The sequence below is a fragment of the Sphaerodactylus townsendi genome, linkage group LG04 (assembly GCF_021028975.2).
Source record: "Sphaerodactylus townsendi isolate TG3544 linkage group LG04, MPM_Stown_v2.3, whole genome shotgun sequence".
Lineage (NCBI taxonomy): Eukaryota > Metazoa > Chordata > Lepidosauria > Squamata > Sphaerodactylidae > Sphaerodactylus > Sphaerodactylus townsendi.
The window spans coordinates 64546252-64573296 of record NC_059428.1 but is presented as its reverse complement, the minus strand read 5'-3'; the positions used below and the strand labels follow the sequence as shown (position 1 = coordinate 64573296).

Here is a 27045-nt window from a genome sequence, read left to right as displayed (position 1 = left end):
TGCCTATGTTTATGGGAACAGACATACAAGTGCTTGCTGTTGCGTAACTCCTGCAGGATTACTCAGCATGAACATATCTTTGGGTAAATGCTGCAGTTCTAGCTGTTCTCTACATATGATTCATATGGCAAGCTAAGTCTAAATAAAGGAACAGAAAGAAAGTTTTTTTAGCTGGAGAGCCAGTGTGATGTAGTGGTTAAGAGCAGCGGACCCTAACCTGGTGAATTCCTCCACATGAAGCCTATTGGGTGACCTTAGTCACAGTTCTCTTAAAATTCTCTCACGCCCACCTACCTTACAAGGTGCTTGTTGTGGAGGGGGGGGGACTGTTAGCCACTTTGAGAGTCCTTATAATAGAGAAAAAGCAGAATATAACATCCAGCTATTCTAGTTCAATCCTCTGAAAATAAGAACAGCACTTATTTTTATTACCACTGACTAGCACAAGGTACCATTTGCCCAGTTGTATGTGATACCTTTCATCTTGTACAATGTAAGAATGTTGACAGGATTTTTAGAAGTTTGAAATTTACCACCAGTTTTTATAACCCTTGCCCATCCTTTCTTGCAAGAAAGCCCATGAGGTGAAGGATTTCAAGTCATACACAGAGAATTATGTTAGATAAATATGTAGCATAGCATTTTATTCCTGACAAGAAACAACCGGGAGGCATACTGAAGAGAGGACCAGCTTGGTGTCAGTTTATCTGTGTTACTACCCAACATTGCCCATGACAAAGCTTCCACATAAAAGACTTCGAAAATGCAGTCCATGTGCTTCTGTCACACTTTCTTTCTCCCTAGACAAGCCAGTGCATGATATATGACTTCATTATAAGCCCATGATCAAACTCATTTTTACCATGTCACAGCTTCTTGATTTCCAGGTACTTTCATTCCCTCTTCCACAGGCACATTCACCTTTTCATATTTTCTGGTTGGTGTACTTTGTAAAGAAGCCTCTATTGCCTCATACATCATTTGTTGTCCTGGCTAGAGTTTAAAGTTCATTGAGCATTTGGTTTGGTTGTTAGTTGATAAGTTGTGCTTTGCCTTGAGTGACTAAAAAATTCAGCACATACATAAATAATCTGTACTATCTTTAAAATGTAATAGTTGAGCTTTTTATCATGTCTTGATAAACTTTTCCCTTAAATTTTAAAATCGTTTAGCCAAGATGGACACTGCATTTAAGGCATTTTTGGATGCTCAGAATCCTAGACGACAGCACTCATCGACGTTAGAGTCTTACCTCATCAAACCCATCCAGAGGATACTGAAGTATCCTCTTCTACTGAAAGAACTCTTTGCCCTCACTGATTCAGAGAGTGAAGAACATTATCATCTTGATGGTAAGCTATGAAATAAAATGTAACCTTTGGCCGTTTTTGACAACCCTTTCTTTAGGACTTCATGCAAGTCAATCACAGTTGGTAATATCTGAGAAGTAATTTACATGATAAATATTGCCTATGGAGCTGGAATTCCTGGGCTGGAATGACATTATGGTTGCTATAAGTTTTGGATTATGTGGCTGTCCTTCAAACAATACAGAAAAAAATGCAATCAGTTCACAAATGGAGGTCGTTATCAAATTGACTTCCTCCCATGTTTGTTTTCATTGCTTGTAGTTTTGTAAACTTTCAGCAAGATTTACAATTTTGACCAAAGATTTTCTGTGTCTCTGTAGAAATCCCACTTTTGTGTTACTTCTCCAAAATGGGATCTCTGAGACATGCAAAGAGAGTAAGGTTTGCCGCCCCCCTTCCCAGTCCTGTTGGTATCTAGGGGGTTATTTAGCCTCCTGCTTATCTCTCTCTAACTGGAGAAGACCACAATATAATCTGTTTTTTTATGTAGTTTTCCTGCCATGTTTGCCTCCTTTGCCTAGCTACTAAGTTGGGCTGTACTTATTAACTCATAGGTTGTAGAATGTATCATTGTGAGGAAGCCTGCTTCTGAATTCAGGGTACTGTCTGGTGGAAGGAACTAACTATCAGTTCCACTCCTCTTCCCTCTTTGCCTTCTATCTGTTCCTGGCTTCTGTATCTTGAGGCTGTGACTACGTAAGAATTAGAGATGTCACAAATTTCTCAATAAGATTGTTCAGCAGCCAGATTTCCTTGTTTGAGATTTGTGAGCAAATTAAAATAAGTTCTGATCCTATTGAGCAACTCAAAAAGCTGTTCAGTATGTTTGTAGCTTCCTGTTGGTCTGAGATCTCCTCACAGATGAGTTTATCTACTGTTTCCCCCTCAGCAGAATAGCCACCCAGTGAAATTGCAAAAGGGAGTTCTACAAGTTAGAGGTTTGTGTGCAGAAGCAATGCTTTTAATGTCCTGCAAATTTTCCAGGATAGGAGAGCAGAAAAACTTCCTGCTGATCAGCTGGTAATCAGCTCCTGATTCCCCATCACCACCAAATAAATTTTGCTGGTAGGAGTCCAGTGGCAGAACAGGAGCCAAATTGTAGCTGATCCTTCATCAGCTGGAAGTCATCTTCTGATGGATGTAAACAGCCTGTTCCTGCAAATATACACAAACAGGTTGTGAGCAGGCCATTGGTTAATTGGCTGCCTGATCAACCCTGGCAAATGGGAAGTGAGCCAGGCTGGCTGGTAGGGATGCCCTTTCAGCCTCCTTAAGGCTGTTACATGTTCTAGAAATTGGTCCTGTAATTTTAATTCCTCTCTTTTCTCTTAGTGGCCATTAAAACAATGAACAAAGTTGCCAGCCATATAAACGAAATGCAGAAAATCCATGAAGAATATGGTGCTGTGTTTGACCAACTTATTGCAGAACAAACAGGCGACAAAAAAGAGGTAGGGGGTTTATGTTGAAAATCTGCAAAATTCATATTGATAAATGTGTTTGTTTGCCCCAACACCATAGCACCCCCTGCCCATTAGCACTGGAATATGGCCCACAGCCCCCTTTTCCTCTCCATCCTGGCACATGACCCCGATCAACCAACCCCCTGACCCCAGCTGCAAGCCTCCAAATTAGACACCACCTCAAACCGCACTAGCTGGCAGGGAAGCAAGGCCCTCCATCTCTCACTCAAAATAAGAAAGCTGGCTAACTGCTCTCCTGTCTCCCACTCAGAATTATAGTCTGCTTTCCCAGGGCTATGCTCTCACCCCAGGCCTGTGCACCACCAACTACCCTGCCCAGCTGCAGCAGCAAAGGGGGCAGATCAGGGGATCTTCCCCCTCTACTCAACTGCTGGCCAAAAACACTCCTCCCAACTCATGTTTAACCATGAGACTGCCCTATCCCACCCCTCAAGCAATTTTTTTTAAAAAGGGCCCACCCCCAACGATTCTGCCATTAACTGCAGAGCCAGTGTGCCTCTTATAGCCACAGGAAACTGAACTGCCCTGCCCCTGTAGCAGGTGAAATTCATCAGAGGTGAGTAGGGTAGAGTTGCACCCTTCCTCTTCCCACCCCAGCAGAGTAGCAGAAGTAGAAACTGACATCATGGACCAAATTTGGGAAAGAGGCAGTGTGAGTACGAGGCCATGAAAGACTTAAAGATTAATACCAGGCTTGAGCCTGGTAGCAAATCAGAAGCCTGTGGAATTGTTGTAATGAATACAGTCTTAAGCCCCAGACACAATCATGTTCTGCACTAGCTGAAGCATCTGAGCTGTCTTCAAGGGCAGCCCCATTGCATTAGTACATTGAAGTGTTCAGCCCTGGAGGTTACTAGTGGATTAGAATGACAATATCAGCTCTGTCTACAAAAATGTCCAAGTTGGAGATGGGAAGAAAAGCATTTTAGTCATGTCAGCAGCCTGTTTATGAAATAATAATCTAGCAAGACTATGGTACATTTTATCTTTATGGTTAAGAAACCTGGATACATTTAACTTTAAAACGATTCATGTCCTGCATAATAGCGGGCTTCCCTGCCAGCTGCTAGCCACTGATTTGGCCGGTGTTAGAGTTCTTTGTTTAGAGTGGTAGAGCATACTGGCATATTTTGTCTTAAACCCCAAACAAAATACTCACTGCTTCAGTTCACTTTCAAACCTTAAATAAACCAAACATTTTGTTTAGCGTTGCCCTTTTTATCTCTGGCCACTGGCAGGTTGCAGATCTTTCTATGGGAGACTTGCTTTTACATACCACGGTAATCTGGCTTAACCCTCCTGGATCTCTGGGAAAATGGAAGAAGGAACCTGAACTGGCAGCATTTGGTACGTGTTATTTTCCCAGAAAGAAAGCAGATGATATTGTTTCACCTAGATTAGGGGTCTGCAACCTGTGGCTCTCCAGATGTTCATGAACTACAATTCCCATCAGCCCCTGCCAGCATGGTCAAGTGGCAGGGGCTGATGGGAATTGTAGTTCATGAACATCTGGAGAGCCACAGGTTGCAGACCCCTGACCTAGATTATAGAACTTAAATAATGAATGTACGCAATTGTTTCCAGAACATGCTTGCAGGGAAGTTGCCTTCCTTTCTAGATTAGTGTTTTACTGAATGTAGGTATAAACTGTATGAAATGGGACTTCCCTGCTCTGCTGTTCTGTGGAATGAATTACTTACTATATCACTTTTGTCAGTAATTCATTGTATTCAGCATTCAGTAAATTGCTTATTTGGGAATAATCACACTGGAAGTGAATAGAATTATTCTAGCTCTTTGAGTCTCAGTATTTTTTATTTCTTTTTTCTTTTTTCTTTTCTTTTTATCTGTATTAGAATACTGAGACGTGTCCTAAGTAACAGAGATTTTCAGGAATGCCTGCAGCCACTGGTTATTTGGCAATGCACCTGTTTCTATGTATTCAGTTTTCTCTGCTAACTGAAAAGAGTAGAGAGAGTCCCAGGAATGCTGAAAGGCATCATGGGGCACCCAAATTAAGATTTTATCTAGGCTCCATGGTTGTTCTCAGGGTTCCTGGGTCCCCTCACACTATCGATAATGAACTCAATCCTCAAATGAAAACAAATCACTTGCTGTTGGCATGGATGGCTACTAATTATCTGTCTCTTTTTCTATTACATTTTTTCCTTTCTCTGGGGAGCTTAGAGCGGTGTACATCCCTATTTGTTCTCAAAGCTACTCCATGAAATAGATTAGACACAGAAAGAGTGACTATCCCAAAGCCAGACTCACTCTTTTTTCTCTTCAGTAAAGCAACAGCTGGATTTATCACCGTGTCTCGTGAAGTCCTGGGGCCCCACAATTCTGTTTCTCCATTTGCCACTCTTGGGAACTCTGAAGAATTCACATTCTGTTGCCTGCTGCACTGTATTCCCTCTCCTGTTCATATGTCGAATGCTAAGAAAAAGTATTGACTTTCAATATGTTTTGGCATTTTCTAGTATTCAAAACTGCAGTGGTCCTTGTGTATAAAGATGGCTCCAAACAGAAGAAAAAACTGGTAAGTTTGTACTTGATGAAACCAATGGATTTAGAGGTAGAGTTAATCAGAAAGACAATATGCAGGAAGAGAGTTGATTAATAATATCTCCTACCATTTGAGGCAGATTTCAAAGCAACTAAATTAAGAAGGCAAAAAACAATAACATTGTAACTTTAAAAACAACACAACTAGAATTATTTGTGGCTGCAGTTGACTTCCCCTTCCTGCTTCTAAAATTTCAGTAGATACTATGAATAAGGTATGGGTGGAAGGGATGTTCTTTATTTTTTGTCTTGAACAGTTTCAGAAAGCACCATCATCTCTGACCCTTAAAAATCATAACATAAAAAACCCCTGAGAGAACTTGGGGGAACCCCAACTCCAAGGGGATGCAAGGAGCCACCTTCAGCAGCCACTCACCAAGCCAGAAACAGGCATGGTGCGTTTAAGGTGAAGCTTGCTGGTCATTTGGCCCTTTAACAGCCCCCTGCCTGACAATCTGCTGGGAGGTAGCCTTGAGGTTTGGGTGGGGAATCATGGGGATGACTTACAGGCAGCAACTTCTCACAGGCACTGCTCAGACCTCATGAGAGTTCGAGAGGGGCAGAGCCACCAAAGGGACTGACTTTCGTAAGGCAAAGGGAAATTGACCAAAATTCCCAGCACTTCCTTCTCAGGTTAAAAGGAACAGGGTCAGGGGAGAGGTGGAGGGTAAGGCTGTTTGGCTCAGAATAATGTACTCTATTCTGACTTGGATCTACCAGACACAGGTAGGCTTAGAGAATTAAAAAAAATCTCAGAAAGTATCTGACATTTTTGTCTTTACCTGAATATAACTTCAAAGAAGAGATTCCCTCATTTGCCACAAAAGGAAGGAAAAGAAAAGAAATTCATGGCCACACTTGCATATGTGGTTTGCATTACTGGCACTTCACCACATGTTCCAATTGGCAGGTAAAGATAGCACCAGGCTGCCTTTTTTTTAATTTAAAAGAAATTTACTAATATTACAACATACAGATAACAATTAATAAGTTTGGCAATTATACATAGAACTTATTACTACATTTCTAATAATTCACTTCTGTACCAAGTTACATTTCATCACTTTCATAGTACATCTTAATCTCGTTTTCCTCTACTTTTGCTTAACAAAAGAATTCCTTGTAAAACATTTATTTCTTAATTTTTTTCTTTTTTCTTTAACTATCACATAAGCTTCCAGGCGTATATGTATGAAAAGCGTTCCATTTTTCCTGAAGTTCTGATAATTGGACTGCTGTGTATATAAAATGTCAGTTTTGCCATGACAGCATAGTCAGCTAATTTTGCTGTAAATATTATTCTAGCTGTTGTTACCATATATTTGAATAGTTCATTATGTCGTTTCAGGATATTAATTAGTAATATATTTAATAACATGCTTTTGGGGTCCATCATAAACTTAATTTTAAAAATCTTTTGCATTTCATCATGGATTTCTATCCAATGTTTTCCTGCTTTCTTGCGTGAAAATATGATAGAAGGATGAACCATCAGGGTATCTTTTGACTTCCAAAGCTCAGCCCAAGAACATTAACTAACAGAGCCATCTGATAGTCTGCAACAAGTCTAGCAGACATTGAATAGTCATCATAACCCTTATTGCTCTGAAAAGCTGTGCAATAAATTACATGGCAAAAGCCAGTCTGGGCAGCTGCAGATACTTTTGCAGATCTGTGGGTGAAAAGACAACTGTTGTAGAATCCAGTCATTGCCCTACAGTAAGAAACATCTAACAGACTCCCAAGTCACCATCCATTCCTAATTCTTGATGTTGGCAACGCTTTTTGCAAAACAAACAGAAAGCTTCTGGAATGTTATGGGGTATTTTGCATAAAGAGGTTCCTCATCTGTAATTTCCAGCACAGAAGGGAGGTGGAGGTTTGGCGCTAGTGATGTCTAGTAATATCATTCCTTGTGAAGTTGGCAGGGATGTGCTGCCGTTCCAGCAGGGAAGAGTTCTATCAGTTTTTTTGGTTCCAACACAATACTTCAGTGTTTCTGGTACAAACTCTTCTATAGGACTTTCCTGATCCTCCTCAAGCCTCCAGCCTGAAATGAACAGTCAGCATTATAAACACTGTTCATTTTTTCATTGTTCATTTTCCCCCCCACTCTTACCTAGGGCGGATCACATAGAGCTTCAATCTATGAAGACTCAGACCCATTCCGTTTCCGACATATGATACCTCTAGAAGCTCTGCAGGTTCGAGCCCTGGCAAGTACAGGTAGTGTTGGAGAGTCATTCATTTCTATTTGGATATGTTTTCATTAATTGCTTACTGTCTCGTGTCTTGGGCTTCGACAGAAGACCTTGGAATACCAGTTTTTAAATATCTGTGTTGGTTATTTTATTACTAGACCCATTTCAAGATTAAGATCTCTTTAGGATCTAGGCTTTGAAACCTGAAGGCTCTCGATCCTTGGTGAGAGTCCTTGTCATCTGATTTGCAGTTGATGGCTATAAGATTTAGCATCTCGTCACTTGTAATGCTGGGATGGAAGTCCCTGCACAAGATGGTTCAGCTGGCTTCCTTTCAGTTGGCATTTAGAAGCAAGTGGATCATATTTATATTGGCTGGCCTTCATATGAATTTTAGTTAATAGTTTTAATCAAGAGAACACTAGTTCAAATTCTCATGTAGCTGCTTTTTAAATGTTGGATGTATTATGACTAATGGTTGTGTTACCTAATGAGCAGTTGCATAAATAGTAATAAACTAATTTTAAAATCCTCGCAACCTGCCATGAGCCTAAGCTTTACTACCCACACTGAAGTAATGACTCACAAAAGAAATTGTGTACAAAACAAAAAACACAGCAAAAAACACTGTTTCAAAAAATGTATCTAAACCAGATTTATTTATATTGTAAGAATAATATAAGATATACACATGCAGATATAATGTAGATATGTCACTCGACCCCTCCTCCCAAGAAGCTCCTCCCTCCCTCTCCCTCCCTCCCTCCCTCCCTCCCTCCCTCCCTCCTTCCTCCCCCCCCCCTTCTTTCCTTTCTTCCAATATCCTTCCAGGCAAAGTCCTGGTAATTTTGGCTGCAGCTCGGTGATTCTCAGCTGTGCGATAGGTAGAAACAGGCCATGCCTGGGAACTCTGCTGATAATCCATGATTTAGATGCAAATTGCCACATTCTGTTTCAGACATGGAAGTCAGTTTGGGTTGGTTCTAAAGCTTACCTGATCCTTGTCTGGATTTGCATGGTTCTGCATCTCAAGTCACAGCAAATTCTTTTGTCCTACCCTAAAGTTCACAAATTGCTGTCCTGAAAAATAAAGAGAATGGTTCAGAAACACTTAGAAAAGTGTACAAAGGCTGTAAGGGTTTGTTAGGTGCCCTGCTGTGAGAGATTAATCTTATTGAGAAGCTGAAAGTTCAGCATCAAGCAGAGAAGCAGCATGAACCTATAAAGCAACCTACAAAGAGTGGTTCTGGGGCTAGAGAGTCGATTGTATTTTTCTCTATGAAGTGGAATGAGAAGGACTCAACACAACTTCCTACTAGAAAATGTTAAAAATATCATTTCTGGATCATTTACTGTTATTGATACAGACATAATTATACTTTTGAGTTTGCTGAAAGGATGCTTATCTCCCATGGCAGTAGTCTATCAAGCATTGATGCTAATGCCATTCTGACCTGAATAAAGGCACTATACACAGTGAACTTGGAAGCACTACACCAGGGGTAGGGAACCTGCGGCTCTCCAGATGTTCAGGAACTACAATTCCCATCAGCCCCTACCAGCATGGCCAATTGGCCATGGCCAATTGGCCAATTGGCCATGCTGACAGAGGCTGATGGGAATTGTAGTTCCTGAACATCTGGAGAGCCGCAGGTTCCCTACCCCTGCACTACACCATTGACTGTGTTTGTTGAAGCAGAAAGTTATCTATACTAGGGATACTAGTCTCCAGATGAGACTTGGGGATCCTGCAGGCTGACAGTTCATCTCCAGACTACAGTGATCAGTTCCCTGGGGAAAAAATGGATACTCTGGAGGGTGGACTCCGTGACACTGTACTCCACTGAGGATCTTGTCCTCGCCAAACTCCCTCCCTAAATCTCCAGGAGTTTCCCAACCTGGGTCTGGCAACCATACCTTCCCATCCCCTCCAGTGGCCAGGTGGGACCTGGAAACCCCTATCTACACTGAGAACGTCTGTGTATTTAACAGTAGTTGTCTTTAGAACTGCTTGCCGTGTGAAATAACCCCACTTCATGGGAAGTCTTTGTACCAAGAATGCGCCGTGGAAAGGAGCTCCAGCTGATAGACTGATTTACACGACAAACTATTTCACTCCTCATAGAGGCACAGCCATATAGCTATTTTTCTATTACACCCTTGCTGCTGTATAATACATGCATCAACCCTTACTGTCATGATTAAATTTACAAAATTAATTGTCACAATGCCGGATTACTTCCAAAATCTGTTCATTCACTACATTCATGGACTGTAGCACATACTAATCCGCTTTAAATTGCATTAATGACATTTCCCCCCATATTTCTAGATGCTGAGACCAGTTCTGTCTGCGAGATAGTTCATGTGAAATCAGAGTCTGAAGGTAGACCAGAGAGGTCATTCCACCTTTGCTGCAGGTAAGAGAGTGCTGCTTTTAAATAATGATCTCTTTGAAAAGCACTGATGATTAATGTGGATAAAGAGGAGGACAAGGGATCTGGTCCACATCATGTCTCTGCCACGGAGTCACTGTTCTTAGGGTGGCAAATCAGAATAGTGGCACAGTTTTGTTCTTGGGGGGGGGGGGGCAGTAAACACTGTAAGCTACAATTTGAAATAAATAATATAAAATATGAGCACAAACTCCGTTGTTAGCCTGGTGACTGACTCAACTTTCCCCCTGCTTTCAGTTCACCAGAACATAGGAAGGATTTTCTGAAGACTGTGCATTCAATTCTGCGTGACAAACACAGACGACAACTCCTTAAAACTGAAAGCTTGCCTTCTTCCCAGCAGTATGTTCCTTTTGGAGGAAAAAGATTGAGTGCTCTAAAGGGTGCAAGGCCAGCGATGAACAGGACAGGTACTGTAGATTTGCACATTTTCAAGATTCTGGTAAACCACCACTATCATAAGACACACTGCAGTTTCTTCTTCATACAAATTTAGGGGTAGTGTTTCATGTTTCCCATGAATATACCCTTCACTCTTCTAATACCCTATGTAATTTTCATATGCGCGATGATGAACCCTCAGCCAATGGGCTCCAGTGGTTCAGGGTTCATCCTAGTGCTCAAGACAGCCCATTCCATTTCAGTGAGGAAGCTGCCATCGCTGGAAATGGAGTTCCAGGAAGGAGAGGGGCAGAGGCCAAAACAATAAACCTGGCTGGTCAGGTGGGCACCATGGCCGCAGGCTGGCTCCTACACTCCCTGGCCTCCCTACTGACAGGGAGGTTGGTTCTCGGGCAGGAGCTGACCTGCAGCTGTGGCTCAGCAGCAAGCAGCTCAGGCAGGCACTGCGGCCACAGCCAGCCTCCCTCTCTGCAGGGAGATCAGGGAGTGCAGGAGCTGGCCTGCAGCCATGGTGCCCACCTGACCAGCCTGGAGGAAACTGCCGGGTGCCCACCCCTTATGTGATCAAATGACGTGCGCCCGGGGATATGGGATATCCAAGTTGAGCTATCTTTAATGTTCATTTGGATGCTTTACCAAATTTAAATTATTGCCTCGTGGTAGATGCTTATATGGTAAAGCAATAAGCATTTGTTCAAGTGACTTTTAATACCAAAATGCATAGATAATAGGAGATTTGAGTCAAGAGAAGAATTCCAGGATGGTTTATATGTCAACTTCAGTTTTAAAAAATTCATATGTTGTCTGTTCAAGACAAGCAAAACTGTTTTGGTGACCTGCCTTGATTGTTCTTGGATTTTTCCTCTGCAGTGTGAGGGAGAAAAAGCATATGACTTGAGGGAGATAGTTACAATTTCAGTTGACCTTCAGCAAAGAAAATAGGAAATCATAGGAATTCAAAACCCAGGGCAATAAAGTCTTTGAAAAGAAGAACATTACTTTACTGGGTTTTTGTACTGCCTCTATCTGTGTAGAAAATTAACCTTTTCTGGATCCTGTGTCTTGTTTTGAAATGGACCAATAACATTCACAGCTTGACTTCTGCAGAGCTCCTCACCTCAGAGGTGTAGTTAATGAGAAGCTTCAAGGAAAGTCAAAATGGTCCTCTGAACAGCTTCATGTGTTACCTGCTGGCTTCTCATTTCCTAAATATCACTTCCTTTCCTTAAGAGAGTTTGAACTGTGTAGACACTCACATTCCCCTTTTGAAGCCTGAATTATTAGTTATGTGGCTTCAGTTTTGAGATATTTGTGGCCTCCTTCAGTTTTGGGATATTTGTGGCCTATGTCTCCTTCATTTAACTTGAGGTGATGGGAAGTTGCTTCTTTCCACTTTTTAAAAATCAGAATCTCAGAAAGGATGGTCTGTAGACGGTACTGAATTAATGGTAACCTGATCTACATTGTAAACATTCTATATCTTAAGCCAGTGCACATTTTATAACATAGGCTCATTCCGCACATGCAGAATAATGCACTTTCAAACTGCTTTCAGTGCTCTTTAAAGCTGTGCAGAATAGCAAAATCCACTTGCAAACAGTTGTGAAAGTGGTTTGAAAACACATTATTTTGCGTGTGTGGAAGGGGCCCTACATATTTAATATGGCCAACTACTTGTCCTATGTAGAATAGTGTTATGTTTGAACTAGTAAACTCTTCACCCCATCCCCAGACATGAGGTTTTTACAGGTTGTCTCAAATAATTCTTTTTTAAAAGAATCTCAAGTGATCCTGAGCTTTTCCTGAGAATTCCTGGAAATCCCAAGCAGTACAGGACGCTGCCTATAGCCTTTTTGCCATTCCCAAGCCACATGAAAACAAGCGTACATTTATGAAGGTATAAAAACCAGCAGAAAGTAGGCTGTTAATACTATTCCATAAATACTACTTGACTTGACTACTATTCAGTCTTACACATCTCCCCCCCCCTCCCCCCGCAAAAGACAGATGCTGGTTTCCAGAATTTCACAGGGTGGTCACTACAACTGAAAATAGCCCCCATAGTGGTATTGTCCGTGGAAAGATTGAGGGAAGTCTATAGTTATGTCCCATTTGAGATGCGGAGTACTGGATTTTCTTTTTGCTGGTAAAATTTCTCTATTGAAAGTGTCGGTGTAAAAATCATAAGCTCTTCTTGCCAATTGATCTCTAACTAATTTGAAATGAAACTGTGTTAGAATAGAAGTTCTGACCACACAGACTTGAAATAAATGGTTGGTAAAAGCTTCTGGGGTTTAATTTTTGTGCGTTCACAGTGTCCGCTCCAAGCAAGTCTCTTGGGAGAAGGCGGCGGCGGCTGGCTCGAAACAGATTCACCATTGATTCAGACGCCATCTTTGCCAGCAGCCCTGAGAAAGAGTCTCAGCAGGTGTCCAACAGCAAAGACACTGACCGCTGGGTAGAAGAACAATTTGACCTTGGCCAGTACGAGGAGCAAGAGGACATAAAAGAAACAGACATTCTCAGTGATGATGATGAATATTGCGAGCCTCTGAGGGGTACAGTGATTGAAAAAGAACTTCAGGAGCAGTTGCGGGCAGCCTCCATTACAAGCAACCAGTTGTTCCGTGAAAACAAAGGCCGCTATGCCGTGGGTTCTCACGCTTCACGAATGGCTCAGTTGAAGAAACAAGCTGCTCTGTCTGGAATTAATGGTGGCATGGAAGGCAGCGAGGAGGTCATTTGGGTTCGCCGTGAAGATTTTGTGCCACCCAGAAAACTGAACACTGAGCTTTAGACCCGTTTTCCTGTTAGATGGTAGTCATTGATGTGCTCTCAACCCACCCCTTTCACATTGTGGAGAATGCTCCTTTAGAATGCACTCTTGCACATACAGTTATGGCAGCTAAACTGGTTAAAACCATACAGCCTCTTTTTCCCTTAAAGGTAATGTATAACAAGAAAAAAAGCAAACAATTTTTTGAAATGGAATGAGCTTGAGTCCTTCTCTGTACATTACAAAGGGCTTTATTTATTCTAATCAGGGGTATAATATTGAAATGGGATGCATCGATATTACTAGAAAGCATATTGCTGTGGATTTTTTAAAAAAAATATGTGCAGCAAGTTAGTTTAAGAGATAGCACAAGCAGCAAACGATTTTTTTTATATGTGACATGTCAATCATGGGTTCATCTCCTCAAACAAGGAAGCTGCCTTTTCAGACTCTCTAGCTGCAGGATTCTTAATCATTTTCTCTGAAGGTTCAGAGATTCTTATCCCAGTCATGCAGAGAAAGAGGCTTCCATGCATGGACCCTCCTTCTGGATGGAGCCCCAGAAGTGGAATTGGTGGAAACCAATTGCATTCACTTCCATGAGTATACATGAGCAGTGGGGTTGTCCTGAAGTGCACATGCATTGCTCAACAGATGTGTGATGCTCTGGCTAAAATCCAATCACTTGTGAAGTAAAGCCTTGAATTCGGCTTCCCTTCCCTTTTCCTTCGACAGCTATTCAAAACTGCAAGTACTACACATCTGTTGGACAGAGGAGATCTCTTGCATGCAGAAGCATTTGCAAAATTACGGGCGTAAGAGAGACTGTCTGGATCCAGCAACATTATGTATATTTTAGGAATGTGTGAGGAAAGTTTGGAATTTTATGTTAGGTTGATTTTTTTTTAATCTGTGGCTAGTCTAACTTAGTGTCAATGTTGGAAGTTCTAGTTTTACATAAATTATAACAATGCCAAACTCTTTTATTTTAAAAAGAGAGCCAAATTTAACACTTGAAAAAGATATTTTTCTGTATTTTACCTGAATTGCAAGGGCACAAAGGGATAGGAATTTTACAGTGTTAGTTTTGTTCCATGTCTAGGATGTCGAGCTGCCCTTTTAGAACAGGTTGAGCATGTTGATTTTATTGGAAAATTCTGAATTGGAAACTCTTATGAATAACCTTTGCTTTAAAAAAAACAGTGTATGTTTGAGACTGGATCTGATTTAGCAATGTCAGTGTATAGCTGAGAAACCAAGTGGGATTAAATAAATCTCTGCTGTAATTCTGTCAGAATTAACAGGGTTACATCTAGGATGAGTTTGACCCTGTGTTTGAAGTTAGAGCTCAGGAAAAATTGATTATTTTATGGCCAAAAAAACTAACCTCATCCTACTTTCTTCTCCCTTGTGAAATTAGTATCCTTTTACTTTCTTGCTAGATCCCCCCCACACACACACACACACTGCAATAGGCCATGAACAGTTTTCTAAAAAAACACAAACCTCTTTATAATTTTAAACCTTTTATTGAAACATCTACAACAGGGTAAAATGTGACTAGACTCTGATATTCAATAGGTTTCCAAATAATTTTGAAAAAGCACTTTTTTCTTTGAAATTATTTATATTGTTTTCCCATTTTAATTTGACCTGCACAAAAGGGGAGATTTTTTTTTGAAGTGGATCGCTTTTTGTATCTATTGATGTTTGACACATTAGTAGGTACATTGAAAACCTAAAATTTTATAATAGCTTTAGGAATTATATTTTATACAATCAGCTTTGACTATATTTTGAGACATGAGCAGAAAATGTTATTCAGCAACATCAGCTGTCTGATGGCCCAGCCAACATTGGACTCCCTACCTGTCTGGTTCTCTGTGCGCTACTCTAGTGTTTTGAAAGTATTATTCTCTTAACTTTTGCTATATTTTCATTGTTTTCTTAAAAGGCTTTAGTGAGGTTTCTACACCCTATGTATCTCATTATATTTAAACTCAAGTCAGTTGTGTACCAACTTATTAGACATAACAATGTTTTAGCTATCCCCAGTGGAATACATTAAGCCTGTGAAATGCTGGACGTCCTGTGCTTGGAGGGTGCCATTGTTCTTGTACATAACGTCATGACCTGTTGATGTCAAAGGTTCTTATATATTTCTTTTATAAGCTAAAAGAAGGTCTATTTTTATGTTTTTAGGTATATGAATGGAACGTTGTAAATGCCTGTCAAATAAAATAATGCCAAAAAGCATTGTGTTGTTGTGGTGTTTGTGGTTTGCAGTTGCCTCATAACAGAGCAACGGACACACCATTACATTTAAGTATTTCTCAATGCAATCCTAAGAACATTTCCTTGGGAGTAACCCCCATTGACTAGACTTGAATAGGCTTCAGAGTAGTGTGAAGTAATTTGGGTTTTGTTCTCCTCTCAGATGGGAGGGAATGAGGTGCATTTGCAACTGTCCAGGTGGCGTTCATTTGCAGTTGCATTTGTATGTGTCCCAGTGTGAGACTCATCTCCGAAACTAGAGAAAGGTGCAGCAGTGGCAGGGTAGGAAATGAGTTTGTAGTATCTGGTGGATTGTTGAATGATGTTGAAAATTCCCTTGGTTTTTGGCTTAAATGGTTTTTTATTACCATTAGGAGCTAAAGTTACCAGACCAGACCAAAGCCCCCAAAATCCACAACAGCCAGTTGATTCTGGCAGTGAAAGCCTTTGACACTATAGTTGTGTATTTACTTTGAGTGAAGTATTAACAATCAATACAATCCATTACAAAATTTGATATAAAATATGCTTGTAATTATAACTTCATGGTATGTCATAACTGAGTGGACATATTTATTGCTCTGAAATAATTTCATAATATAGCAACTCAATGCATTTGTTTGAGGAGCTAGTTGGGAATCACTCTTTCCAATGGCCGGAAGGTGGCGCTCCTTCCTCAGACATATGAGTACAAACCCACTCTTTGTGTTGAATAAGCAGTCAGAGCAGCTGTATTTGGCTTTTCATCAAATTAAACCGCAGAGTCCTTTTTGGGAAGCTGAATTTTCTAGAAGAATGTAACATGCAAACATGTAGAAGAGCTATCTCTTCTAGGTGGAATTTTAACTTTACGTCATTCAATCAGGAAAAAGCAATTTCCAGGGATAAGTTTAGATTTACTTTTCATTTTGGAGAGATTAAAACTCTTAATTAACTCTGTAATACCTCCTTTACAAACTGATTATCTTCCGAGCTTTTCAGCCACTAATCACAAAGTGATCTAATTGTGTTTGAAGTAATCATGGTGTCTTAAAGTACTGGGCATACTGTTCAAATAAGTGTAGAATCCTAGCCTGATATCAATATTTTTATGGTATATAATCTGCGCAATAAAGAGAAGTAGCCAGGGAGATTGTGTATCAAAGAGTTTAATCCTAAGGATAAGAGAACAACTCATATTTGATAGATTTCAAAATGGTTTGTAGATTAATGGTTAAAATTGACAAATTCATCTGGTGTGCTACATCTCAGAGCTCGCCAAGATGTTTCCAGTAAACATGATTTCTGAAATTTTCTTAAGGTTGTTCAGACATCAGGAAAACATGAACAATTCTCTCAATGCAATCTCTATTTTTCTTTCATTAGCATATGACAGTTTTGGAATGGATAAGCATATTATCAGGAAGCAGATGGAATATATTGGCCAGCATGGGTAAAAAACCGAATCTTTTGCTTCTCTCTTATGGACTCCCCATACCCGGGTACCTTAACAAGTACAAATACCAAACAAGAGAAAGGGTCCTTTATTTATGTGTGGTGGAGATGTAAGAATATCGAACATATTGGTTAGATATTTTCAAGTTAATGAAAAGTATTTTGGGGTATGATTTTATGTTAAGACCAGACAAGTTGGATTCTTGCATCACTATGAGGAATGAGAAATTGATACTATCTATGATTTCAGTGATGAGGATCTTAGTAGAAAAGCACTATAAATTCCTTCAACAGAAGATTGGATAAATAGAGTGATGGAGTGTGCAGCAATAGATAAACTGTCTACATTGATGAAACATAAGGACTGGGATAATTTTCTAGAAGATTGGGGCCCACCGGTGAACTATATTAAAAACAGAAAAGATTTTCAATATCTGTCAACGCCCCTGGTTTTCCCCCTAGCTTCACACTTCTTGCTTTCCTAAGTATAAATTTGCAGGTATATTTAGTTAGAGTTTTTGAGAATGTGGGGAAAATTCTGTGCAGATCATGTCCATGATTTGTTGTCTCACCTTGTTGGCATCATTTGGATCCTTTGTTTTAGATATTTCATTTCCCAACAATCCATTTTTCTTGACTTTGTAGTGCCCTTGAAAACTGAGCCATTTAACTTGAACACATACAAGCACAACTGATCCCTCTACCAGCACCATATACTTTAAGTCCAGGAAGACAATACTGGTGACCAGACTGTTTGACTTAGCTATACCTGCCCCATTTATTTATTTTACTTCCTAGCCCTCCTTCTGTACCTTTCAAGGGTAACAACTGTATTGCTCATTGTCAACAATACTGACCTGAAAGCAAAATTAACTACATGGACTGATAACAATGTAATGCACATCCTGATGTGTTGTTAGGGGATGGAACATGTATGACTACATTTCTAACACATTTTGTTACTACAATAATGTTAACTAGAATAAGAGCAAAAGTCAATCAAGCCAATGCACAGAATCACCATCAGCTCAATTTAAACTCTGAAATATCTGAATAAAAACTGCTCCATGCCTGTGTGGTCAGTGTCTAAATTAAATACACTTTTCTTATAATGTAATGTTATATGTTTGGAATTTCTATACCAAAATAATGCATTAGTCCAATCTAGTGGCCAAAGCAGACAAGGTGGAGAAAACATAAAGGGAGCTCCAGAATGTCTTTCCAAACTTGGTAAATGACCAAGGAATGGGGCAGGGTGGGGACAAATGCCCCGGCCACCGTTGAGTCATGCGGGGACGGGAAATGGCCACCACACCTCTCCTCCTTCCCCCCCTCTGCCCGGCCCCGCCTCACCACCCCTAGCCACTTTCTCCCACCCTTAGTGTGGGATGCGTAATTGTTGTGTTCAGACATGTGGCCAGGGGCTTGGGCTATGATTTGATTCTGATTTGGGGGAAATATTCTTGCAAGCAAGTTAGTAAAATGTGGGCTAGACAATGCTATTGTTAGATGGATTTTTAATTGGTTGACTGACCGAACCCAAAGGATGCTTACCAATGGGTCATCTTCATCCTGGAGAGAAGTGACTAGAGAGGTGCCACAGGGTCCTGTCCTGGGCCCAGTGCTATTCAATATTTTTTATCAGTGACTTGGATGATGGAATAGAGGGCATGCTAATCAAATCTGCAAGTGACACAAAATTAGGAGGGGTAGCTAGTACCCTAGAGGTCAGGGTCAGAATTCAAAATGACCTGGACAGATTAGAAAGCTGGGCCAAAACTGACAAAATAAATTTCAACAGAGATCAACATACTACATTTAGAAAATAAAACATATAGATATAGGATGGGGTGCACCTGGCTTGACAACAGTGCATGTGAAAGGGATCTGGAAGTCTTAGTAGAGGGAACATGAGTCAGCAGTGTGATGCAGCAGCCAAGAAAGCCAATGCAATTCTGGACTGCATCAATAGGAGTATAGTGTCTAGATTGAGGGATGTAATAGTGCCAAGCTATTCTGCATTGATCAGGCCTCGCCTGCCATGCTGTGTCCAGTTCTGGGCACCATGATTGAAGAAGGATACTGACAAGCTGGAAGAGGTCCAGAGGAGAGCAACCAGAATGGTAAAAGGTCTGAATTCCATGCCCTATGAGGAGTGGCTCAGGAAGCTAGGTATGTTTAGTCAGGAGAAGAGAAGGTTAAGATGTGACATGATAGTCACGTTTAAATATTCAAGGGATGTCAAGTTGAAGAAGATGCAAGCTTGTTTTCTGCTACTCCAGAGACTAGGACAAGGAATAATGGATTCAAGGTGCAGGAAAAGAGATTCTGCTTAAACTTTTGGAATAACTTTCTGACTGTCAGGGCTGTTCGACAGTGGAATACATTGCCTGGAAGGGTGGTGGAGTCTCCTTTGAAGGTTTTTAAACAGAGGCTGGATGGCCATCTGTCAAGTGTGCTTTGATTGTATATTTCTGCATGGCAGGGGGTTGGACTTGACGGCCCTTGTCTCTTCCAACTCTATGATTTTTCCTGTAGCTGTGAAAAGCTGACAGCTTTACTCTCACTTAAAAGATAGAAAGCAGAATGTTCTTTCTGTGTATAAACAAAGTGTTGTTTTAGAACTCTTTAGTTGCAAGCAATTTAGAAAGGCCACAGCGGGATAGCTATCAGCAATTAATTAAGGATGTCTACTCTGGCCATGAGAAATGTAGCCTGTTCTTACTTGATAGTGATTGAAATGCAAAAAGATCCTCTTCTTTTTTTACACTTCAAACTCAAAGCAATGTTTTATAATGTGGGGAGGATGCATTCTACAACTTCACAAGGTTAACAAGACAGTGGTGGATACCAACTGCCAGATGTTCCCCTATTATTGAATCATAATTATGCCAGTGACTCTTTCACAAGAAGAGACAAGTGTTATAAAGTGTGAAGTTTATACTTCTAAGAAGGGCTATTATTAAGCAAACCAGATGGAGATAATACATTTAAGGTGTAAGGGCGGCCTTCAGTTGCCTCTGAAGCTCATTTAAATACTAAAAATCATGCTTTTTATTGCTAAATTCTCACCTTGCACTAGTCATGGGTTGCATGTAATTATATAAAAGGGGCTTCACATGTTTGTCATGTTCTAGAAAGATCCCAAATTGATGTCATCAGTGAGGAGGCAGTGAGGCCTTTTACAACTTGCAAAGCAATACAAATGCTTGTTTTCAATTCTGTAATTTGCTTCTGCTTCTTGGACCTACTGGGCTTCAATTTATTCCTTGCTGCAGCAGAATAAATCCTTCCCTTTATTTATACATATTCTTGCCGCCTGCATTTTATTGGCTGTGCAGACTTTGGGGTTCACTGTTACCCAAGAGTGGCAGTAATACTTATTTTAAAAGTGTCATTTTGGTTGCTATTTTCAGTATAATTTCCAGCTAATTACAGTCTTGTTCATGAATGAATAGGAAATGATGACAGAGATAATAACAGGGCAGTTCTCAGCAGAGTTCTAAGTCCCTTAAACACTGGGCTTAGAAGGGTGCAATTCTGTTTATTAATTGCCTCTTTTAAATTAATTGGATATGTAGTTGTACATTCCAATTGTTAGCTGAAGTGGTGGGAGTCTCTTCCTTATAGAATGGGGAATTAGAGAGAGCAGACTCTTGGCTTTGCAAAAGGTTGGGCAAACTTGATTAACTATTTATATTGGAGTCAGCTTTTGCTGAGAAACTCAAAGGAATGCAGATAATAGCGGTGCACAAGCACTCAATAGAATTAATGCAACAGAACACAAACACACTTTTAGAATATAAACAGTTGTGAGGGGATAGATCTGGAATAGATTAGGGATTTGGGGAAGACAGGGTTATAGTCACCTGATCTTGGAGCAGAATGACCCACACTGAGTTCTGGAAGAACAACGCATTGTGGAGCAATATCACAGACAAAGAGGTGTCCAGAGATATTTAGCTAATGAGCGAGGGAGCTTTTTATGGGGGGAAAGGGGCCCTCAGGGCTTCACAGAGTGACAATATCCCAGGCAAAGAGAAGTCCTGCCTTTCCAGGAAAAGACAAGAGGCAGACATAAACCTTAATGGTTAGGCTGTTGAGCTAATGGATTGAGACACCAGTTTAATGTTCCACGTTTGGGAGTGCCTCCCAGGGTGAAGCTAGCTAGTGAAATTACAGCTGTAAAATGATGACAGTGCAAATGGGGTGGTCATTAGAGGTATTAGTCAGAGGAAGAAGCATTGGTTAGAGGACAACACTAGGCAGGCAAGCACATTAACACATACATTGTCTTTAGAGGGGTGTATGATCCAGGGCTGGAGATGGGAATTATTTCCAGGGCAAAGGCTTCGTGTTCACCTAATCCTGTCAGGAAGGGTGTGAGGGAGGCATGCAGGGCTGATTTGAGGGAGACACGTCCAGATATAGTTCTTTCTCCTTGTGGGTACACTGAGCTAATGCAAAGAATGGGCTCCCCATTTTGACACTGCATTGCTAGAAACCCAAGGCTGAGATGGATAGAGACACCACTGTCATCCAAACAGGGTCCCTTAGTCCACCATAGGAAAGTCTGGCAGCACAATTCCGTGATTGTCACACATCCAGAAACACAAATAACATTGCCAAACTCCACTTTCCTAATAACTGATTCTGTATAATGCCTTAATGTTGTAAATATGTTGTTAAAGAACAGCAGCTATGACACAGCAATTAATATAATTCACAAGATACTTAATTGATGACATGAACTGAGTTCTCAAGCAGTGTATAAAATATGAATTCTACTTTATGGTAGAACTAAGATCCCAAGAACTTTGCAACTGAAATGATTGGCTATGATAAAAAAATCTGTGGTGCCAGTACAGGAAATTACAACAATAGCAGAAGGTTATAGCCAGCTGGTGTACTCAGCAGACTATCACATTCTTCTGTGGCTGTAGTTTCATGCTGCCCAGAGCAAATTATCAAATGTGGTTCTGCTTCCATTATCTTTCACTGGATGCACTCTGGTTTTACCTATGCAGCATGAAACTTGTGCCTGAATGTAGACTGCTTTTCCAGTATACAAACATCAATTATAAATGGTCATGGATCTGCTAGGACATATGCCAATGATGACTTAGATTCAAAAGGAAAAATTTAAGATTCAACTTAAGATTCAAAAGGAAACAATTTCATAGAAAGGTGTGGTATATTACATATACAAAAGTTAACCCCAAAAGACTGGAGTCCAGGGATTATTAATTCAGTTTCTATTCTGAGTTGTATGTGTACCTAGCAGCAGAAGTTAATTTCTGTTGAGACTCAGGTAAATTTCAGAGAGTGATGCAGTAACGCCAGAGGTGGGATCCAACCAGTTCTCACCACTTCTCTAGAACTGGTTACTAAATTTTTCTGAGTGCCAAGAAGGGGTTACTAAAGCAACCTCCCTTCTCAATAGGGACTGGAGGTGTGCGTGTGCAGCGGCGCCACTGTTTGAATCCCATCACCATTGGAACCTGTTATTAAGATTTTTGGATCCCACCACTGAATAACGCCATAAGTCATAAGAAATTCATAGAAAAGTGGCATGATTTTATGAGACTGTCGCCAAAACTTGGTATTAAAGTTAACAGGCAAATATTATTATTTGTAACCAACCTGGTAACTAGAATATTTTGTTGCTTCCCATGAAAAGGATGTTAATAAATAATCGCCTCTTCAATGCATTAATTTGGACCTTGTCAGAAATATAAAGATATTAGTCTAGAATTTAGTCAGTGGACCAAATTAATTGTGTTGAGATAATGGCTTTACTATCTTCTCCAAATGCTTGCCAGCTGTCACAGTGGCCAAGGGAAATGACAAGGTTAATATTGCTGTCTGGATTTTACATGATCACCCAATTATCAAAAGGATAAAATGCTACCAGTGTAGAAGCAAAAGGTATCAAGAGGAATGAGGTTTGTGGGAACCAATCTGATGAGGGGAAAAACACGCATGCCAGGCCCATTGATCTAATAAAACACTTACAACCCTTAGGCATCAGTACCTCCTGTGAAGATCATAATTCACATAGGGAACAGGCTACATATATCTTATGTGAAAAAAGGCCCTGTAGAAAGCAAACCTATACACTGAAGAGGAAAGGAAAAAGAATACACTAAAAACAGACTATCAATAATACTTTTTTTTTAAGCCTAGTCTCTTCATTTAAAGCCAAGGTAACCCAATATCTTGGCCTGGCACCTAAAAGCAGTAATGTAGGAGCGAGGCAAGTCTCAAGGGGATGGGCATTTCAAAGGCAAGATGCTGCAATTGAAATGGCCCCATGTCTGGTTGCTATCTACCTTACCTCTGAACATGCAGGCACACCGAGTCGTGATTGGGATATTAGTGGGTTCATTTTAAATCAGGTTTCTGTCATCTTTTTCCTATTGCAGGCTTGCTACTTGCAGCCACCTCTTCACATAAGGGATTCTGATTTGCTGGGCCCTGCCCAAAAATGCAAGCCATATTAATCTGAATACATGTTCCTGTGATTGTGAGGGTGTGGTAACAATACTTTTATTTTATTTTTGGATTTATAGACCGTCTTTCCTCATTACAAGCTCAGGACGGCTTACAGAAATACATCAAATTCTTATACAATCAAATTCTCGGTGTGCCAACCTCAGGCACTAAAATTATCTAAGGGGAGAAGGAAGGGAAAGGGGACAAAGGAATAGGGTAGGGAATTTCCAATGGGCAGCAGAAGCATCAAGGGGGGCAGTGAGAAATTGTGGGGCAGTAGGGGGGCAGTTCAGTTGGTGGGTGAAAGGTTCTTGGGGCAGAACACTGGCACTGTGGCCCAGATCTAACTGTGACAGCCTTTGTGAAGCACCCAGTCCTGCCCCAAGAAGCATTGCTCTGCACCTCTGCCAGACACTGCTGCTGGCTGTGCACATGCAGCCGGATCAAGTTGAGGTGCGTAGGCTGACTCTTCCTTGCAGAGAGCTGCTCAGCCTGTGCCCTTTGGGAGCTGCAGCTGTGAAGAAGATGTGGGGTGCGGGCTGGCTGCCAGGTGAGGTGAGATGCTCAGGTTGGACTCCTGTGGCAAGCTGGGGCTGTGGCAATTGGCAAGCTGGGTGGGAGTAGAGGGAGGCAGACTTGGCACACACATCCTGAGCTCTGCAGGACCTGGTCTGCATGGCTCCACTTGCAGCCTTCCAGGCTGAATGCTCCTTATGTTGCAAAATTTCCTGTTCAAATTCTGTCAATTCTGTTAATTCTCTTAATTTTCTACCTGTTGAGTTGATTTCCCGTCTTAGTCTTGAAATTAACTAAAATGTATTAACCATTTTTTTACCTTTATCAGGCAGTCTTTGCCAGGGTTTAATTTTACCTTGAACATTAATCATATCTTGATATGTTATAAAGTCAGTGTCTTTTATCACATTTTTGTCATAATATGCTTCAATGGGTGACACTGATGGAGACACTGGAAGACTAATTCTCTTTCTTGTTGTATCCCATATTTTAATAGTCTGTTGTTGTTTTTAAAAAAAACTTTATCTGAATTGTCCAAGGTCACAAAATGCTTTACACAAAGTATTTTTCCCCCTTTCCCCCTACTTCTTCTTCTTTCAGGTTTTTCTTTCCTCATATATTTTCTTTTCCCCCTCCTTTATCTACTTTTTAAAAAGATTTAGAGCTTGGTCAGAAATGCTGTATTTTGGATTTTAAATTATTTTACTTCATGGTGTGTATTTTATCAATTTGTACTACTAAAAAAGAGCCAGCATGGTTAACAACAGGTGGATTCTAATCTGGAGAACTGGGTTTGATTCCCCACTCCTCCACCCGAGTGGCAGAGGCTTATCTGGTGAATCAGACGTGTTTCCACACTCCTGCATTCCTGCTGGTGACCTTGGGCTAGTGAGTCATAGTTCTTCAGAACTCTCTCAGGCCAACCTACTTCACAAGGTGTGGTGGGGAGAGGAAGGGAAAGGAGCTTGTAAGTCACCTTGAGTCTCCTTACAGGAGAGAAATCTTCTTCTTCTATTGGTCAAAACACATTTGATTTCAACAGTTTTTTTAAACTATTTGAAATATATTAACAATTTTGGTAAATTATTGCATGTAGCCTTTAAGTATTCTTTCTGTAAGTATTCTTTCTGTTAGGCTTTTTGTCAACCTTCTGGGTTTCTTGGTTTTTATAGGTTGAAGTTCTCTTCCCTTTTCTGTTTTGGTTTTGCTTTTATAAGGCAATCACAAGAGTTTGGCCGAGTTTGGCTTCTGCTAGATTTCTGTCAGTGAAGGGTGTGTGTGTTTGGGGGGGGGGGGGCTTTGAGAGGAGACAGCAACTACCAGGCAGCTTGATACCATCTGCATTATTTGACTCATTCAACACAAAGAAAAGGGACATGGAACATTCTGGCTTTGCAGTGTTTTGATATAAAATCTTAAGGTAAAAAGTTGTATACTTTGCTTTTCCACTCTGTTAATATTACTATCCCAGAAAAACACGCACGAGAAAGTGTACTTCCCACTGCATTCCTTTCTTCTACCTTTTGTAAACCCTTCTCTTTGTGCTTGATAGAAGCTTGAATTCACAAGGCCTTCAGTTTGATAAGAGAGAAAGCAATGACTCCTGGGTGCAGGGAAAAACTGCAACAGCTGATGGCACAAAATAAAAGGAATTAGTTCAAAGTATTTTAATATAGAGGGGAAAGAACTTATCTTTTGCTAGTACAATAGGCACCTATAATTAACAAAACAAAAGCTGCAAATGGAAACAAGAAAATGACAAAAGAATTATTTTAAGAAAGAAGATGCTTGAAAATAGTTGGCAAATGATAGCACTGATTTCAGCCATCTTCTAGAATGTGAAAGGAATTTAAAAATCTGGATGCAGGATACAGTCTAGGTTGCTCTGATATAAAGAGATCAGTGTCCTGGCCCCCACAAGAAAATACTTCCTTTGAAATAGACAGTTACTTCTCTTAAGATGCTACAAAAACTGACCTAGTATTTCCACTTTTCATTTTTTTAAACCAGGATCAAAAGATTGGTGACTTTGCTTCATTTTATTTCTTGTACCTTTCAAATACTTCTTCACCACTGAAAATTATCGAAAATTATTTTCCAAGAAAGGACAAAACACTAAAAAAGGGATGTTTTTGTGTCAAGCAGCACTGAAACAAATATTCCTGATATCGCATAATCTATGTATATATAAATGCGAAATACCACTGACTGACTGACTGACTGACTGACTGACTGACTGACTGACTGACTGACTGACTGACTGACTGACTCATCAAAAGAACTCAAAAACCACCAAAACTACAAAGTCGAAATTTGGCACACTGGTTCGTTATGTGCTTCAGGTGCTCGCTAAGAAAGGATTTTCCAAAATATTCACTTCCACTCGACTTATTAGATATTTACTGTTCAACTCTGGCCATCTGCACAAACATTCTACGGGTGACAATTAAACACCACAAGTTTCATGTTCTTCAACATGGTATTTTCAATGGTTTTTGAATTCTTTTGATGAGTCAGTCAGTCAGTCAGTGGTATTTTGCGTTTATAGGAGCAGCAGTGGCGTAGTGGCTAAGAGCAGATGCACTCTTATCTGGAGGAACCGGGTTTGATTCCCAGCTCTGCCGCTTGAGCTGTGGAGGCTTATCTGGGGAATTCAGATTAGCTTGTGCACTCCCACACACGTCAGCTGGGTGACCTTGGGCTAGTCACAGTTCTTCAGAGCTCTCTCAGCCCCACCCACCTCACAGGGTGTTTGTTGTGAGGGGGGAAGGGCAAGGAGATTGTAAGCCCCTTTGAGTCTCCTGCAGGAGAGAAAGGGGGGGTATAAATCCAAACTCTTCTTCTTCTTCTATATATATATAGCTTCGTTTCACAGGACATTTTAATGAAGGGCACTTTGATGCTCTAACTCCATTTGTCGCATCAACAAGTTCTGCTAATGCCCACCAAACTACAAGCACGATTGATCCAATGGTACGCCAACTGCATTCTAACACCGCCCTCCTCAACGCATACGAACCTGTTCCTTCTGCTGAAATTGCTAAAGGGAGAAGAGGAATTAAGCGCAGA

The 27045-nt window shown here is 40.6% G+C and overlaps 1 protein-coding gene across 6 annotated transcripts in view; it reads left to right on the top strand.

The window, feature by feature from the left end:
• TIAM1 (TIAM Rac1 associated GEF 1) overlaps positions 1–15513 on the top strand; it is a 237403-nt gene extending 221890 nt beyond the window's left edge. For all 6 annotated transcript variants that reach the window (XM_048492825.1, XM_048492826.1, XM_048492822.1 and 3 more), the window contains 8 exons: positions 1173–1352; positions 2703–2821; positions 4093–4201; positions 5338–5396; positions 7546–7648; positions 9956–10043; positions 10317–10489; positions 12797–15513. In XM_048492825.1, coding sequence (XP_048348782.1) covers positions 1173–1352; positions 2703–2821; positions 4093–4201; positions 5338–5396; positions 7546–7648; positions 9956–10043; positions 10317–10489; positions 12797–13278 — 1313 coding nt within the window. In that variant the 3' untranslated portion in view covers positions 13279–15513. The remainder of the gene's footprint in view (positions 1–1172; positions 1353–2702; positions 2822–4092; positions 4202–5337; positions 5397–7545; positions 7649–9955; positions 10044–10316; positions 10490–12796) is intronic.
• The last annotated feature ends 11532 nt before the right edge of the window (positions 15514–27045 follow it).